This window comes from Podarcis bocagei, assembly GCF_964188305.1.
Source record: "Podarcis bocagei genome assembly, chromosome: 15".
Lineage (NCBI taxonomy): Eukaryota > Metazoa > Chordata > Lepidosauria > Squamata > Lacertidae > Podarcis > Podarcis bocagei.
Window position 1 is genome coordinate 37510293 of NC_138141.1, and position 17978 is coordinate 37528270.

The following is a 17978-nucleotide window of genomic DNA, read 5'->3' on the forward strand; positions in this document are numbered from 1 at the left end:
CCATCTCTCAAAGTGCATGTCTTCCCCAAATGAATTATTTGCAGCTCCCTGTTTCAGCGCCATACCCCAGGAGATGGCTCACACACTTTCGCAAACAGAGGTGTAACTTGTGGGCAAATTAACGCATGTATTTTTGCTCCAGTAAAGTTGCCTTGTTGGAAGGAATGGTTATTCTAGTGTTGATTAAGAAGACCTGCTGGATCAGGCCAAACATTCTTCTAGTCCAGCTTAACACCAGGTGTCAGTGAAGTTAACCAAAAACAGTGCAGACCTAGTGATCACAGCAACTCTTCCCAGATCTTGCCTGAGTGAGGCAGTTGTGAGGACTGAAGGTCCCCATCTTCCTACCATTCTCTAAGGATCCTCATGTAGCCAAAGCCTCTATTATCTTGTCTCTCTCTTTGGTCCACCCTCTTCATTTCTCTGCATGTTCTGGGGAGGGGAGCTGGTCACAGCAGGAGGGGGAGACTTACTGGGGTCTGCAGCAGCTTCCTCATCTATATGTCCTGGCCCCAGTCCTCTCCTGCCTCTGATTCTGGGCTGCTCTCTGTCCCAGGCTCTTCCTGCTCACTAAACCATGTTCCCTATTCAGATTCCGACATCTCCTCCTTCCAGGCTGCCCTCTCTGCTCCCTCTGACCACTCATTGTCATCCCACCACCAATCCACAGACTTCTTCCCCAGGGGTTCCCTTGGGGGTTCTCCAGCCAGTGCCTCCCACCACTCCTCTGCATCCAGCCAGCCCATAATAGTTCTGCATGATGATGGACTTTCCTTTCATTCCAGGTCCCACTTGTTGTCTTAATCCCGGTATCAAATGGTACAGTAATTATAAAAATGAGGTTTTCAGGTTGGCAGAGATAAATTGTTGCCGTACAACAGGCTCCAAGAGATCCCATGGACACATTCATTTACCACCGGCGGGGGGGGGGGGATTGCCCTTACAGCGCAGAGGCCTACATTTACTCGGGGAATTTGGAAAACAGAGTACGAGGGCTTAATGGCTCTAAAAGCTTCCGAGGTCCACCAAAGTCAGAGAATCAAACTCAGAGAGTGCAGGAGTATCGATTTCCTTGCCATTAGCCTCTTCTCTGAGGCGTAGAACACATTCAACACAGAGGTTTCATAGGGGACAGTTCTGGCTAGGTTGTTTCTCTTAGAATTGCTTCCAGCTACAAATTCTGCAGAAAGCTATTTATCTCTCAGATTTGTGATCCATCCCTGGGCACGCATAAGGCATAATTAGATTCTACCCTCACGAAACTCATGGTGCACGGAGAGAAAAGGCTAAGCAATAGCATACCCTCCAAGATTTTCAGTGGTGGAAAGAGGAGCAGGTTTGTAAGAGGGATTAATACGCAGTCTCCCTGAAAACGGGGGGGGAGCATGCGGGGGGAATTGTGGGTCACGACGCAAGGAGGGAGCAGCTTCCACCCTGCCTTGTATTCATCACAATCAGCATTGTTTCCATTCCACTGCAGTTTGGCTTCCGCTAAAATGTACATTATTCGTCTCCGGTGAAACTAACATAACTAATGACGTAATCAACTTCTTTGCATTTCAGCGCAAGGGTTTGGGAAGGCTCTGGCAGGATCCTAGAGCCTTCCTTCTCCTTCCCAAAACTGTGCAAGCACTAACTGGGCCTTGGGAAAGAAAGAGGGGGACTCTAGGACCCTATCGAACCCTCATGTCTCTTTCCCAAATGCTTACCAGGATTTGGGAAGGAGGCAAGAAAGTGCCCTCTCAACTTGGCACCTGTGCAGGGGAACCAGTTGTGCCGTCCTAAATCCACCATTGGGGTGGCACAACTATCCATCTTCCTCCTCCTTGGTCTCAGTGTTGCCCTTGTAGAACTCAGCATGGAGGAGGATTAGAATTAGTTGACTCCACCTCTCATGAGCTCTGGCTGTTGAGCTCCCTGCCTTCTGCTGTACCAATCCCAATGGGTACCATCCACCACTGTCCAGAATTGGTCACATTTGTATTTCTGGACCATTGACAACCCCAGAAGGAAGGCACTATCCATAGGTTCCCATCTCTGCCTGGAACTTCACAGGCTCCTTGCCCAAACCACTTGTCCCACAGGCTTCTTCAGGGATCACAGCCCACTCTTTGAAGACCACCCAAGGTTTTTGGCTCACCGGCTCGGGACTTCCAGGTCTGCTCTGCTGACGATGCGATGCTGCTGCGGAGAGTAGAGCCACTGGAATGCTGTCAGGGTCCTCTCCTCGATCCGGAAGCGACCTTCCCTCACGTACCTGAAGAGCAGGGAGCACAGCATGGGAACGTTTGTCAGGGCAAGAAGGTGGAATAGCAGCTGAGACACAAGGTGCCATGGATCAAAGGAGGCCATGAAGCAGGGGCAGGGATCCTTACTCAGCCGCAGGGCCATGTTCCCTCACAGAGAACCTTCCAGGGGCCGTGTGCCAATGGTGGGGGGGGGGCAGAGACAGAAGTGGGTGGAGCTATGGGAGTGGCTCTTCCCTTTGTACAACAGGCTATGTTCCAACCATGCAAAAGTCAGGGGTTTCCACATGCACGTTCATCGAAGCAAACAAGAGACATTCTCAGAGTTCAAGGATACATTCCAGCTGGGCAAAAATACTCAAGGAGGCTGTGCAACAATACTGTGCTTCCATTGGGGTAGCACCCTAGAACAACTAGTCCAATGGAAAGATGTGCAGACAGTATGGACCCACCTCTTACCCTGAACAGTTTCTTATACCAACTGGTCATTTTAAGAATGACTGTTTCACAACGGGTGCTCCCCCCCCTCCCCTCCCTGCCCCTTTCCCCTTGTTTGTCATGCTTATTTATTTGCAGCCCTGTGAGTGTCAGGGACTTGAATGAGGAGGAATGGTGAAGACTGCCTCCCCCTCCTCCTGAACCTTCCAGAGAATAGGAAGACCTTATAGATTTACAATGGTGGTTTGCAGAAGGTCACGGCTCAGAGGGGCAAAGCTGGGAAATAACGGAAGAAGAGGGGGAAGCAGAGCTGGAGCAGCTGGCTGACACATTATCACTAGAAAACATTTCAGACACCTCTCCCAGAACCCAGTGAGCATTGAAGGCAGGAGAACAAAACGCTAAGAGGCAAATGGCCCTAAGCAGCCACCGTAAGGGGTGTGTGCTGTTGACGATTGAGGAGAGAAGGGGGGTGGAGTTTACTCGGAGCAACACCATTACTCCAAGAGGAAGCATTTCTAAGCCTCTCTCTGTGAATATTAAATAAAAGACTTTGGTAAGAGCTTTTCGTGTTATCTATCCCTGGCAGCCTGCCTTGGGGAGAGGGGATCAAATTCCCTGATGCCTGACAGTGTGATAGGTTAGGCTGAGAGGCAGTGACTGCCCCCACAAGGTCCTTCAGCGAGTTTCATCTTCTTATATCTCTATCCTGCCTTTCTTCTGCTATGGAACCCACAGTGATGTGTATGGAGTTGCCAGATGGTCACCCACACAGGCCTGACCATAGGAAGCTGCCTTATACTGAGACAGACCATCAGGCCACCTAGCTAAGCACAGCCTGCACCAGGTATCTTCAACCTGTTCAGACCCAAGAGGACCCAACTTTAGCCAAACATGCATTTGGAGACCCATTACTTTTACCATGTATTTGCACTCATGGTAGCACTCCTTTTGTGACCCACTTTGTTCAAGCCGCTAGTGAATCCCAACCCACCAGTTGTAGACCAGTGGTCTACACTGACTGACAGAAGCTTTCCAGGGCTTGGAGGAAGAGTTGGTGGGACTTGGTCCTTTGGGGGCCCTACCCTTTAAGTCACTCGAGGTAAAAGTCACTAAAGGCATGCAACATCCCTACTCTGAAACCACTTCTTTAATTTGGCATAAATGGTAACCACAGCTTTTGTCATTCTGCTCTCCTTTAACTCCAACACAAACCTACCTGGGTTTGGTGTGTCAGTCATTGAAAATATGCATAGGGTGAAGGGGTGCAAAGAAAGACGTAAGGTAAAGGTACCCCTGCCCGTACGGGCCAGTCGTGACCGACTCTAGGGTTGTGCGCTCATCTCACTTAAGAGGCCGGGAGCCGGCGCCGTCCGAGGACACTTCCGGGTCACGTGGCCAGCGTGATGAAGCTGCACTGGTGAGCCAGCACCCGTGCCGCACACGAAAACGCCGTTTACCTTCCCGCTATAAAGCGGTACCTATTTATCTACTTGCACTTAGGGGTGCTTTCGAACTGCTAGGTGGGCAGGAGCTGGGACCGAACAACGGGAGCTCACCCCGCCACGGGGATTTGAACCGCCGACCTTACGATCAGCAAGTCCTAGGCACTGAGGTTTTACCCACAGCACCGTATTTTATATTAAAGAATTTTTAAGTGAACAAGCCTGGTAACCTTAGAGCAGCTTCATGTGGCATTGGGAGACTTGACTCCCTAACCGGTTCCATAAGCATCAGCTCATGAAATTTATCAGGGACCACATTGTTCAATCTCATGCAACTGAACCTTTGATTGAATTTGAACAAACATTATTAGCAGTGGGAAAGGGACAGTGTCTGTGACTTAATAGGAATTCAAAGAGGACAGAAGAAAATCTGGAAATATGACTTGAATATAGCAACAGCAGACCCTGTCTGGATGAGTCAGTGAACCAAAAAAAATTAAAACCGCAGCAGCCGGTATTCGTGAAATTCCAATGAAAACATTGTACTGCTGGCACAGAACACTGCCACAACTGGTGCATATAACATCTGCTTGTAGCCCCAGCTTCTGGGGCAGTGATGTTAAAGGCACTTTGGGTGGTATTCAGCCTTTCTAGACGGTGGTGCAAGAGGAAATCTCTGTGGTAGTTAAGGAGCAGGTTATTTGTGTGTCTGAGTTGTTCTTATCGTCAACAGTGGAGCTAGAGCATAGCCATCACACAGAGATTGTACAGAGAGATCTTAGGGTCATACTCAATTAAGTTTCAATCAGAGAAGACCCACCGAAATCAATGGCTCTAGGTTATTCATGTCCATTCCTTTTGGTGAGTGTACTCTGGGCATGACTAACACCAGATAAAACCCATAATATCCGAAGCTGCTCTTCCAAGGAACCTCACACAGCGCCTGGTGTTTCACGGACTCTTGAATTTATTTTCCTTCTCAAAGGGCAGAGCAATCTCCCTGGATTTTACAAAGATGTTGCGAAGCATGAATCACCATTTTTAAATCACCCAGGGTACCAGACTAACAAGGTATCCACAGCTAAACATGGCTGCCATTTCTCCAGTGATGCTTTAAAATCGTTTTGAAATCTCCATGGAAGGAGAAATGTGGGGCAGGGAGAGACCAGAATCTCTTCTTGGCATTAAGAGAAAATGTTCTTTCTGGATAGGCCATCTCTGAACAGAAGACATGGAATCAGAGTGGTACAGCTGCAAGGGAACAAAAGGGGTCATCTAGTCCAACCCCTTGCAAAGCAGGAATCACAGCTAAAGCATCCCAAACATATATGAGGGTGTGGCAAGCAGCCCTTAAAAAAAATCAAAATGAGGTCAGGGTTTTAAATCAGCAAGGGTGATGAGCCAGAGCTTGTGATGTCGGTGTTGCCATCTTGCCTCTCAAAAGCAGCTCTTGAGCCAAATAGCTATTATGGTCTGGATAATGGAGGTAGCACACAAGGTTTCAACTCCCGTGTTCTGGCCCAGTGCTAGATTCAATGGGGAAAGTGGTGCAACAAGGCTGATTCAAGGTTACAGCACCACGGCAGCTCCACACAAGCCACTTGCTCCAACAAAGGCTGGGGGCAGACTGAGGCCTTTTCAGTCTCTGTCTCCGGGCTACCTCCTCCAGGCTCCACCCCCTTGTGGGAACCCCAGAGCCTCAGAAGACCAACCCTCTGGCCTGCACTGCTGAGTAGATGGTGTGCAATGGAAGGCACCTGGCTCTTCACAGACCGTCCAAGTGTCCCTATTTTCCAGGGACATTCCTGATTTAGAGAAGCCGTTCCAGTTTCTGATTTGATCCCGGAATGTCCCACTTTCCCTTAGGATGTCCTTATTTTCATTGGAGAAATGTTGGAGGGTATGAAGTTATCCGACTCCCAAGCCACCTGAAGGCAATCCTGTACAGGGAATTTTTTATGTTTAATGCTTTATTATGTTTTTATATATGTCGGAATCTGCCCAAAGTGGCTGGAGCAATCCAGTAAGATGCGTGGGATATAAATAGTAAAATTATCATTATGGAATGGGACATCCCTATTTTCATCGGAGAAATGTTGGAGGGTACCGTATTTTTCCGTCTGTAAGAGGGGGGGATTCAGATTTAAGAAAATGGGGGAAGATGGCCCCATGTATAAGATACCCCCTAATTTTTGACATTATTTTTTAGGAAGAAAACCTAGTCTTATACACGGGAAAATACGGTATGTCTTCAGGGGAAGATTCCTTAGAATCCAGGCTCTGGTCTTAAAGGGCCTGGTAGTTTGGGATGTTCCTCTGGGGACTCCTGTCCATCAGCCTTGGGTGTAGGTGTCTCCCTCTTTCTTCAGGAGCCTGGTCTAAGCCCTGACCCTGACCTGCCTCTCCATCAGGTGACCCTGCAGCCTCCAACCCTCCCAAAGAAGACTGGAAAGAGGAGGTGTCAGAAGCTGAAAGGGTAACAGGACTTAGTGAGTGGAGAGAGTTGGTGGCAGAAATAAGTCCAGAATCAGAGGCAGAAGCTGGAGCAGGAGAGCAAGGAGGTCAACAGGCAGAGATGAGTCAGGCAGGTGAAGAGTTATGAGTGTCTCCGCCTTCTGCTGCTACAAGCTCCCCTCCCTGCTGGTCTCCCAGTACGAGGAGAGGCATGAAGAGGGCAGAGGAGAAGCCAGCTTCATGCAGGCACAGTCTAAGAATGCTTGGGGGAAACCCTGGAGAGGAGGGGACTTAGGCTGCCGTGGGGAGGCAGAGACCTTCAGTCTCAGCAACTGCTAAATGGAGGGCAAAACGTACCAGAGATGAGTTGCTTGCACTCCACCAACTCTGTGCCAATTGTGTTTTTGCCAGGGAAGAGTTCACTCCAACTTGCAAGGTCTGATTTACTGCTAGCTCGCTTCCGATACCATATGAACTGGGGTCAAAGTAAAAATTAAGGGACTATGCAGAATTAGATAAAATGACAGGAAGGATTCGAAACCTGTGGGACGAGAGAGTCACATAAGATTGGAAGAAATATACGAACTATTTGAAGAGCAACTGTAATCAACAAATTATGCTAGTAGGACTACAAGAAGTTTTGTAAGGAGAAATATATGAAATATTGCAAAGAAAAGAAAGAATAGAGATAACAGTTTTGATAGTTAAATGTAATAGTGGAAGTAAGAAATGTATATTAGGTGATTAGATTGGAAAATTTTCAGATGTGATTGATGGAAGTAAAAAATGGTGTAAGAACTGAAAGTATGTTTAATTACTGCTGAAAATGATATGTTGAAAAATTAATAAAAATTTATACAAAAAAAAAAGAAAATTTCAGCAATAATAATAAAAAAGAACTGGGGTCAAAGTAAATCCTGAAGGCTCGTAATAACAGCCAATCTAACACCAACCTGAGGCTTGTTGCAGTAACTAGAAGCCATGTTTGAGCACTCATCACCCAGTGCTAAAGCCACTTAAGGATTCAGTCACCCATCACTGCCATACTCTGAAATTTCCTACATCACAGAAGTTTGCACTGGCTGTCTCCCAGACAGAAAAAAATAGATCACAGCTCCTAGTAGACCTAGCATTGACCTTTATGTGTAAAGGCTTGCCATTTCATTCCTATGATTGCCTTGACAAAACCACACAGCGAGTCCTTTCTTCAGCTGTGGATTATTTCAGAAGGTGCCAGAGCAATGCCCCTCGAATCTCGTTCTGAATGTCACGGCAGATGCCGGCGCTTATTAAGCAACGTTAAGATGAATCAAGGCTTGTTATGCCAATTAAGGGCTGCTTCTCCGCCTATGTGCGAGCAAAAATATCTGTAATTACAACTGTTCCTTTGCTTTAGAGAAGGAACAAAGGCATGTTCCACGACTTCCACTTGGCAATCAGGAACATTAGTTAGTACCAACTCATTTGCATATGAAATGTTTACGGGCAAGTGATTCCTTGTTAAAGAATAATTATACTTGTCTCTCTCTCTCTCTCTTTCTCTCTCTCTCTTTGTCTTTCGGCGCACGCGCCCCATTCCTTCTGGAGAAGAGAAAGCAGAAATCAAAACCAAATCTAATTGGAAAGATGGCATATGCTTCATTAGAGAGGGAAATGGAGACTACAGCTGGCGAGGCAGTGATGTGGGGGTCAAAGGTCAGGATCAGAGGTCAAAGCAAGCTTGGTTTTTTTACATTTTTTCATTTTTACTTAGTGGTGCCAAGGCTAGATTATCATGTTCCTTTTGCATATGTATTATAGAAGCAACTACTACAGCAACTACATGTATTATAGAAGCAACTGAAAATGCAGGGGGGAAATAGTAATCAGATTATTATTATTATTATTATTATTATTATTATTATTATTAGGGACAGGGAATATGTGAACCCCAGCAGTGGAGTCTGAACTGATTTGTTGGTTGGATTCACTGGCTGCTGCCGTAGAGAAGAGAGGAAGGGTGTCAGTAAATAGGATCAGACTCAAAGATTGGAGGTTCTCCTAAATCTAGCTTTGTCGCTGGATCCCTTGCATCAGCCTTCTGCACCAGCTGGGACCCTCTCCTGAACAGGAGTCACCCAGCCACAGTTACTCATGTCATCTTCATTGGAATCAGAATGTGAAGGAACCTCAAAGAACATCTAGCCTAACCCTTCCGCCCAATGCAGAAAAAATCCTCTGTGACAGCTGTGTGTGGTAGCCTCTGCCTTAAATACTCTAATCAAAGAGAGTCCACAACTTCTGCTTAGAGACAGTCTTCATTTTCTGATTCAGTAAGCAATGTAAAGGTAAAGGTAAAGGGACCCCTGACCATTAGGTCCAGTCGCGGACGACTCTGAGGTTGCGGCGCTCATCTCGCTTTACTGGCCGAGGGAGCCAGCGTACAGCTTCTGGGTCATGTGGCCAGCATGACTAAGCCGCTTCTGGCGAACCAGAGTAGCGCACGGAAACGCCGTTTACCTTCCCGCCGGAGCGGTACCTGTTTATCTACTTGCACTTTGACGTGCTTTCGAACTGCTAGGTTGGCAGGAGCAGGGACCGAGCAATGGGAGCTCAGCCCGTCATGGGGATTCGAACCGCCGACCTTCTGATCGGCAAGTCCTAGGCTCTGTGGTTTAACCCACAGTACCACCCAAGTGCAAGTAACCGATGTACATTGTGCTAAATAATAAGCATGCTGTCCGTTGGCCTTGCTTTCCTCCAGCTTTTTCAGTGAATCCAGGTGGGAGCAGGAAGGAAGGCAGGCAGACTAGATAGACCAGGGATCACCAATATTCATGGACCTGCAGGCACATTTTGAATTTTGAAAAAGGTGCCTTGGGCACCAGTCACAAAATGGCTATTGGGGCAGGGCCAAAGCACAATGTGTTATAGATGTGAGATAGAAGACCAATCATAGCTTATGCCTACATATATATGAGAGAAAACTATTAAGTGCTGCAAACTCTGACCACCACTGGAGTCTCCAGCTGGTGACCGCAAAGGAAAGGCAATTTGAAGTAGAACAGCGCTCTCTGGCTCTGTCTTGTGTTGTTGTGTTCTCATTTGGCATTTTTGCCTTGTGAACTGTCCTGTGACCTTCAGATGAAGGGCGGTATACAAATTTAATAAATAATAATAATAATATTGTTTGAAATTGCAGGTGGCTGCCGTGCTTGCCCTCATTTTTTTTATGGCTCCTATATAATAACAATCATAGTGCAACAAAAACCCCTGCCAAATGTCAAGGGGCAGCGAGTTCCACAGAGTATTTATATACTGTTCGACAGGAAGGAACCCTCATAAGCAGTTTACTCTGTCTGTCTGTCTAATGCCACATTAAAATTATCAACAACAACAAAAAAGATGATGAGAGTTATATTCTCCCTCTATGATACTGTTTGCTCTTCGCAAAATGCAATCTGCAGAAATTAATTGTTTTGTAAACAGGAGCTGATTTCCTGAAATTGCTTGAATTTTCCCCCCCCCCCCAATAAAAATGACTTGTTTTGAGTCAATCCTAATTCCTAGCCCAGCCATAGGCGGCAGAGGGCGCTGAGTGAGCAGCTGACAAGCATTCCTTTTTAGGAGCCTCTTTCTCAGATGTGAAGGGGGGGATTGCCTGTTAGGTGTGATTCAACCCCCTTTAAGAATCTCATTGGTTTAAGGCTCCCTTCCTTTGTATTGGTGGAGACGTGTTTCATTCAAACGCATGAGACGCCGACAGAACGTCATTCTGCTACGAGCAGCTTGAATCAGGCAACTCAGCCCATTCATCGCGTCACGGCTGCCGTTGTTTGGGAGGAGGCGTCAAGGACACTTGGTCTCAGGATGCTGTCTACCTGAGTATTGAGAGGGAAGCATTAAGCAAGAGCAGCAGAGCAAACAGGGTGATATGTGGCTCCCGTAAACAAAATAATATGGAGCCGAGAGCTCTAGCAACAGAGAATCCTGTCCGGGGGTTGGGCAGCTTCCTTTGTTCCTAAAGCTGGAGGCGTGTGCCATTCTTACGCATCGAAATATTGCTTTATAGGGCAGGGAGCTGGCAGTGGTTTAGAGATGCAAACTGCATCTGCACAACATGCAGAAAGCCCACCCTTAAACCATGAGTTCGCTGTGAATGTATATAGGCTTTTTAAATGCTCTATAAGGATCTGCAACTGGAACCAACCAGACCTGAGATTTCCCCAGTCCAGGGTCACGATGTGAAATGAGCAGTGGGTGTGATTATGGCATATAAGGAAATGAAAAGGGCAGCCTCGGTCCAAGCTGACCTATGGCGCTGGTTGCTCTCCAAGGTGCTGAAATGTTTTCCGTGCTGTCAGTTTGGGCTCTGACCCGATTTAACGGCTTTAAACTTACCGAATTCATCAATCTGAAGAAATGTCTATATGCCTAAAACAATTACTTAGGAGAAGGAAGACAGGTATATTTCCTGAGCCAAGTTCTAACTCTTCAGCCATACAGCCTACACACCCTTGCCTTCCTGTGCCACTATTTTGCTTTAAGAAAACTAAGCACACAAAATCCTAGCAGCGGGTATGCACTCTGCACATGCCTCAGAGGCCCTCTTCCTTGCACTTCACACGTGCCGGGGCAGTGGTCAGTGCAATTGCAGTCGTTTGGGTCCTTCCTTCCCAAGTCTTCCTGCCTACGATCCAAAGGTGGAAGCATATTCAGCCAAAACCTGGCTGGCCTTCAAGGCTTACATAATTTTCTAAAAGCTGTAGCCCAGAAAAACAACAACATTTCATCACCTTGTGATGCAGCAAGGTGAGATATCAAACCAGTGAGAACAAAAAAAAACACCCCTAAACTAAACTAAAAGTGGTTAGCCTATTTTTGGCCTACAGGCCAAAGTTTGTGCATGCTTTAGCACACTGTACAGAAAAAGAGAGGGGCAGGCAGAGAAATAGGGGGGTTAAGAAGACCCACCCACAGCCCCACTGTTCTTTCACTGAGCAATCTGGTCAGCAAAAGTGCGGGGGGGGGCGTTATTCCTCCCAGTTGCACTGCTGCACTGGAAGAAGAGGAGCTCACCACTATCGAACTGATCCGTTTTTCAGATGCTGTGGAAATGCTGTGCATTTAATCCTGGGTCTACCCAGTCCTAGTCAAAAGCTCTAAACAACACACCAGCAGCATCATTATAAGTCTCCAGTAGAGAAACTCGCTGCCTCTATGGTCTGGAAGGGCTCTATAGCTAAGTGGTTAGGGTACCCAAATTGCATGCAGAAGGTCCCAGGTTCAATCCCTGGCATCGCCTGGTAAGGCTGGGAAAGATTCCCTGCCTGAAACCCCTGATAGCTGCTGCCAGTCAGTGTAAACAACATGGAACTAGATGAACCAATGGTCTCAACTCAGTATATGCTCCTCCTTTTAAAAGCAGATGAATTTCTGACTTCAGGTAGCAATCCCTCTCCAACATTACAGATAAATCTCCTTCCTCTAGAGCAGCGGTTCTCAACCTTTGGGTCCCCAGATGTTGTTGGACTACAACTCCCATCATCCCTGAGCTCTGGCCTTGCTAGCTAGGGGTAATGGGAGTTGTAGTCCAACAACATCTGGGGACCCACAGGTTGAGAAAGGCTGCTCTAGACTGTCCCAGGAGGGATCCTGCTGCCTGCCCCACCCCCATCTCTTTAAGACCTTAAAACCTGTTCCTTTTGGACAGGAACTCTCAAGATTTACAGAGGTGCTTCTGCTTCCTCTAAAAAAATCGCCCCTCTCATTGCCTCATGCTCAAGACAGAAAGGGATTATTTATCAAATAGGAATGTTCCTTACACCATGTCAGACTACTAATCTAGCTCATTTTTGCCCTTAATTCCAAAGGGGGGGGCATTGCTCCCTTGGTTCCATAAACTTATCCCTAGTGTTTCCTATCTCCTAAAAAGCATTGTTCACAGTTAGCCCTTCCATTTCCAGCTGGAAATCCAAGGAGAAAGAAGGTAATTTTTACCATATGTGGTGGTCATGCAATAAGGTAAAGGCTTTTGGGGAGATGATTTATAATGCATTGAAGAAAATGTTTAAAAATACATTTGTTAAAAAACCAGAGGCCTTTCTGTTAGGTACAGTAGGTGAAGCAATACCTAGAGAAGATAAATGACTATTTATGTATGCAACAACAGCAGCGAGAGTATTGCTAGCCCAGACTTGGGAACAAGAAGTACCATGGAAAGAAGAATGGCAGACAAAATTGATGGACTATGTGAAGATGGTGAAATTGACAGGGAAGATCCAAAACCAGGAAGATCAAGTTTTTGAAAAAGACTGGAATAATTTTTTATATTACTTAAAGAACTACTGTAAACATGTAAAATCACTGGCAGGAATGTGAAGATGCTTGTAATGTGAAATTCTTATCACATGCTTTTTTCCTAATGGGAAAATTAGTAATTGGGTAATTTAAAAGTATGCAGATAACTTTGTATTATAGAAAGGACCCAGGGAGGGACGTCCGGTAGGTTCTAAGGAATCTTTTTAAAAAATTTGGATGTTTGAAATGCTTAATGTCAATATATACAAAAATGTGGAAACTAATTTTAAAATTTATAATAAATAAATAAATAAATAAATAAATAAATAAATAAATAAATTCACAGTTAGTCCAGCTCACAGTCACACAATATAATCCAAAACAGTCGCAATTCATTGAACATCTACTCAAAACCAACTATTTAGATTAATTCAACAAAATGGATTAAATCAGTCCAGCAATACCAGCTTCTCACATACACACACACACACACACACACACACACACACGCTTCTTAGCACACACCCCAAGGAAATCCCACTGCCCCCAGATGGTGGTCCTGAATTACTGGTCCACAGTGATTGGCTGCGTTTCCCCAGGGTTTCAGGTGAAGGGTTTTTCCTCATCTCTACCTGGAGATGTTGCAGTTTGAACCTGGGACCTCCTGCCTGCAGAGCAGGTGTCCTAACACTGAGCCTGTCCTTCGTGGATCCTACACACACACACACACACACACACACACACACACACACACACACACACAGTGGCGCAGCCTGGACCCTCCCCTTCCTGGCAGGAGTTTGCAGAGGCACTGCTCTCCTCACTAGCCCGGCATCGTTCCTGCATCACTTTGCATCCTCGTTTCTCACTCACCATCGCACCAGCTCCCATTTCTTCTCCCCCGGCCCTTTCTTCTTCGTAGCCATGGTGCCTCCTCCTCCTCTCGAGATCTTGGGTGAAAGGGACCAGCTCTAACCTAGTCCAAGGATGCTCTGCCTTCAGCCAGGGACAAATAGAGGGTGTTCTTGCAGCAGCAGCAGCAGCAGCAGCTACTCAGCAGCCAAACCAGGTACTCAGTTGGTGCATCGACAGGCAGCAAAACTGCTGAGGGAGCCTGCCTTAACCTCCCAGTCCTGGCCTCAAGCACACAAGCCAGGTCCCAGTGGAAGTCAGGGAAGGTAAAGCTCAGAGATTTTTGCCTTCCCTAGAGGTTTAGGCTGGATGCATTCTGGAGGGTTGACCTTGGAGCTCAAGCCCACAGGCCAGGGCACCCCCAGGGATCACTCAGAAAGGAGCAGGTTATGGGGCATAGGGGTCATAGATTTACAGAATCACAGAACTGTAGAGGTGTAAGGGATCCCTGGGGCATCTAGTCCAACCCCCTGCAATGCAGGAATCTACCTTATGCTCATTTATACTCAGAAATCAGTGGACCCAAGTTAGCCATGCCTATTATTTTCAGCGTGTCTACTCTGAGGAGGACTAGCCCTGGAGACAACCCAGTGAGTCGGTCTATTGGTCCATGTAGCCCTATGTTGTCTACACTGACTGGCAGCAGCTCTCCAAGATTGGAGGCTGGTCCTCTAGGGCAAATGGGGCACTGCCCCGCCAACCTCAGTCTGCCTTCAGCTAGTCCCCACCTGCATATCGCTGAGTAACAGTGCAATCCTAACCATGTTTACTCAGAAGCAAGTCTTATTGAATTCAATAGGGCTTGCTCCCAAGCAAGCAGGGTTAAACCTGCAGCCAAAATCCACTTTGCACGGGCCAGCAAAAGCAAGACTCATTTTATTCCTGCAGTCATGATGGGGCTAGGATTTAAATGCTTTCCTGAAATGCAAACCTGCACATGTTCAGAGTACAGTGGTACCTCGGGTTACAGGCGCTTCAAGTTACATACGCTTCAGGTTACAGGCTCCGCTAAGCCAGAAATAGTACCTTGGGTTAAGAACTTTGCTTCAGGATGAGAACAGAAATCACGCGGTGGCGGCATGGCAGCAGCAGGAGACCCCATTAGCTAAAGTGGTACCTCAGATTAAAAACAGTTTCAGGTTAAGAACGGACCTCCAGAATGAATTAAGTTATTAACCCGAGGTACCACTGTATGTGTTTGACCAAGGCTGAGAAACTGGGTTTCGCTTTTTGCTTTAACAGTTTGGGGGGGTTGGGGGGGACACAGAAGTGAGGAGCTTTTCTCATCCCACATTCATCCGTTCTGGGCAACCTTCACATGGCCACAGGTGGGTGTGGCCTGTGCAAAAGTGGGTGGAGCAATAATGTGACTGTTGCCTTTGTGCAGGGGCTAGTATCTACACACACTCACAAGTGTGCCTGTTTATCTTCCATCCAGGCAAGGAAGTAGCATTATTACAGTTCAAGGACAACTTCCAGCCAGGCAAAACACTTGAAGAAGGGGCAAAGCAGGACCAGTGACATAGATTGCCTGCGGAAAAGGGGAGTGGCCTGGGAAAAGCCAGGAGGGTCTGATAGAGAGGGCTGGAGAACCCAACCCCACCCCCCAGCTCTGAGGTCCTCCATTCCTGCTTTATCTTGTCAGGGATGTAGAAACCATTGCAATGCATTGAACATTGGGAGGGAGCAGAGAGAGGAATGTTAATGGTGTGCTTCACAGGTGAAATGTTAACAGTGTGCTTCACAGGAGAAGTAATCCGCATGGTTCTCCAAAGCAAGCACCAGCGAGACAATGTTGAGTCCAGGGTCTAAAATGACCTGGCTGTAACCATGGATTCAGGTAGGATTCTGGCTCTTGCAAGTTACAGTGCAGTTTGCTCATGAATGCAGAGGATGCCAGTGTTCAAAAAGTTGTTTCCTCCAAGTGGGAAGCCTCTCTTCCCTGATCTCAAGACAGCTGGAAGCTCTGAAAGAGAGGCATTATCACTGATTTCTGCTGCCTCTTTTAATTTGTGCTTTGCTGGTTTAATGCTATTTGATATTTCAAAGTGTGTTTTTATTGTTATTATGTTTTATTTTCACGTAAGCCACTTCTAACATTGTTTGAAAATAAACACACACACACACCCCTGAAAGATACAGTGGTACCTCGGGTTACATACGCATCAGGTTACAGACTCCACTACCCAGAAATATTACCTTGGGTTAAGAACTTTGCTTCAGGATGAGAACAGAAATCATGCAGCGGCAGCAGGAGCTAAAGTGGTGCTTCAGATTAAGAACAGTTTCAGGTTAAGAACAGACCTCCAGAATAAATTAAATTCTTAACCCAAGGTACCACTGTATATCTATGGTAGGTTTAACTACATCAAGGATTTGAAAAGTGAAGTTTGTAATTCCCTTCTGCGTCACCAGAGGTCAGTATCGCATAAAGAAAACAGTTTTAATGTACAACACCAATCAGTGATGTGTCCAAGGATACAATATAGCGTAAGCAAACCCTTAAAATATGTATTATTCAAACTCAGTGAAAATTTCTATGCACTCTTTGTACCTCTGAACCAACAGCCAAAGAGCCAAAGAAGTTTTATGTTGTGTCCTCCTCACAGGCAGAAGGAAATATACAGTAAAGGATTTTCTTCTTTGTTACAGAGTTGCCGCCCAAAGGAGGCAAAGGAAGTGACCATACACAGAAGGAACTCTCTGCATACTAGCCCTGTGCTTGTCTAGCAAAACATGCATTTGTGGTTTGGGCTGCAAACCCCACACTGAGGGCAGCAGGCTAGCTTAGTGGGCCCAGGGCAAAGCCGAACAGCACATGCATAGTTCTGTCCTACTTGCAAGGAAAAAGACCATCAGCTTAGGTAGTGGAGACCCATCTATTAGGGTGAATAAAACTCAGCCCCACTGACCTCATTCTGCCTTCAGTCAATCCGTATCTTCCGGCCTTCTTATTTACAACCAGTCCAGGGTGGGGAGATTGGCAGTGTCTCCTTCCTCCTCCTTAGCCCTAATGTTGCCTTCTGCAGAACTCACAGGGAGGTGGCTCCACCTGTCATTGACTCTGGTGCCATCTACTGTTGACCTCCCAGCTTTCTGTCCTACCAGTCCCAAGGGGCACCAGCTACCACTAGGCTAAGTAGAAATGGCCAGAGGGAGGGGAGTTGCCATCACTACTCTCTCCCCCCCCCACACACACAAACACATTCCCCAGTACCTGCCACCTGAACTGGCTTTTGCCAGGTTACTTGTTGAATTCATATTATAGCCTTCAACACACCAGAATCCTGCAGAGTATTGATAGGGATCTCTCTGAATGGGCAACTTAGCACAGCTTTGGCTTCCCTGATTCTGTGGCATGAGTTCTGTCCAGCTAAAGTGGAAGCTTTTGAAACAAGAACATGAAACGCTGCAGGAATTATCCCCAGCTCAGATGACAATGGCCAGCTTCTCATTCACCTTTAGCTGGAGGAGTGGCAGGACTGTGATGCAATGGCTCCTCCTCCCTCTTCCCCCCACCCCCACCCCATCCACTCTCTTCTCTCTGATTGTATCCTGGAGCGATGACCTCATTTAAGAAGACAGCCGTCTGTCCCTGAATATCTGACCTTGATCTTTCTGCAACCCTGTCTCGTTGCATGGAGGGCTGTGTGTGTGTGTTTCAGGCAATAGGAAATCAATGAAGAAAGCCGAAAGGGCTATGCACTGCAGAAACGATGACCCTTTTTGATCAGGGCCCCTCTCTTCCATTCACAGAAATATATAGTTTCCTAGAATAAGAAGGAAACAGCTAGGGCTTTGCCTGGGGTGGGGGTGAAGGGGCTGGAGGCAGAAAGAGCAGGCAGCATAACAGGCGAGGCACATAATAAGCTAAGAATAGACACCCTCAAAGTCTGGATGGTTGATTATTGATTTGTGCATATGGGTTGTGGCACTGGAGAAAGAGGGTGTTTATCTGCAATAGAGTTGATGGCCCTGGTGGAGCAGGGCTTCCAGGCAGTAGACAGGGGTCCCACTCTGCAGAAGGAGTTGAGAAGCCGCCACCATCACACACCCCCACCCCCAAATGTAGCTAGCTTTCTATATTGTGCTGTAAGCTAAATAAATACACGCTATCATCTGGAGATAGGGAGGCTGTAAGCCCATTAAGTCTGGAATCTAAAGTTCCCTAATGCACCTTTGATTAGAGACTCTTTGCAAGCAG

At 46.8% G+C, this 17978-nt stretch overlaps 1 protein-coding gene across 1 annotated transcript in view; it reads right to left on the reverse strand.

The window, feature by feature from the left end:
* Positions 1–13837, reverse strand: part of RAP1GAP2 (RAP1 GTPase activating protein 2) — a 201174-nt gene extending 187337 nt beyond the window's left edge. The window contains exons 1-2 of the mRNA XM_081172968.1: positions 13736–13837; positions 2141–2257 (exon numbers count right to left, since the gene is read on the reverse strand). Coding sequence (XP_081029094.1) covers positions 2141–2257; positions 13736–13788 — 170 coding nt within the window. The 5' untranslated portion in view covers positions 13789–13837. The remainder of the gene's footprint in view (positions 1–2140; positions 2258–13735) is intronic.
* Positions 13838–17978: the final 4141 nt, after the last annotated feature.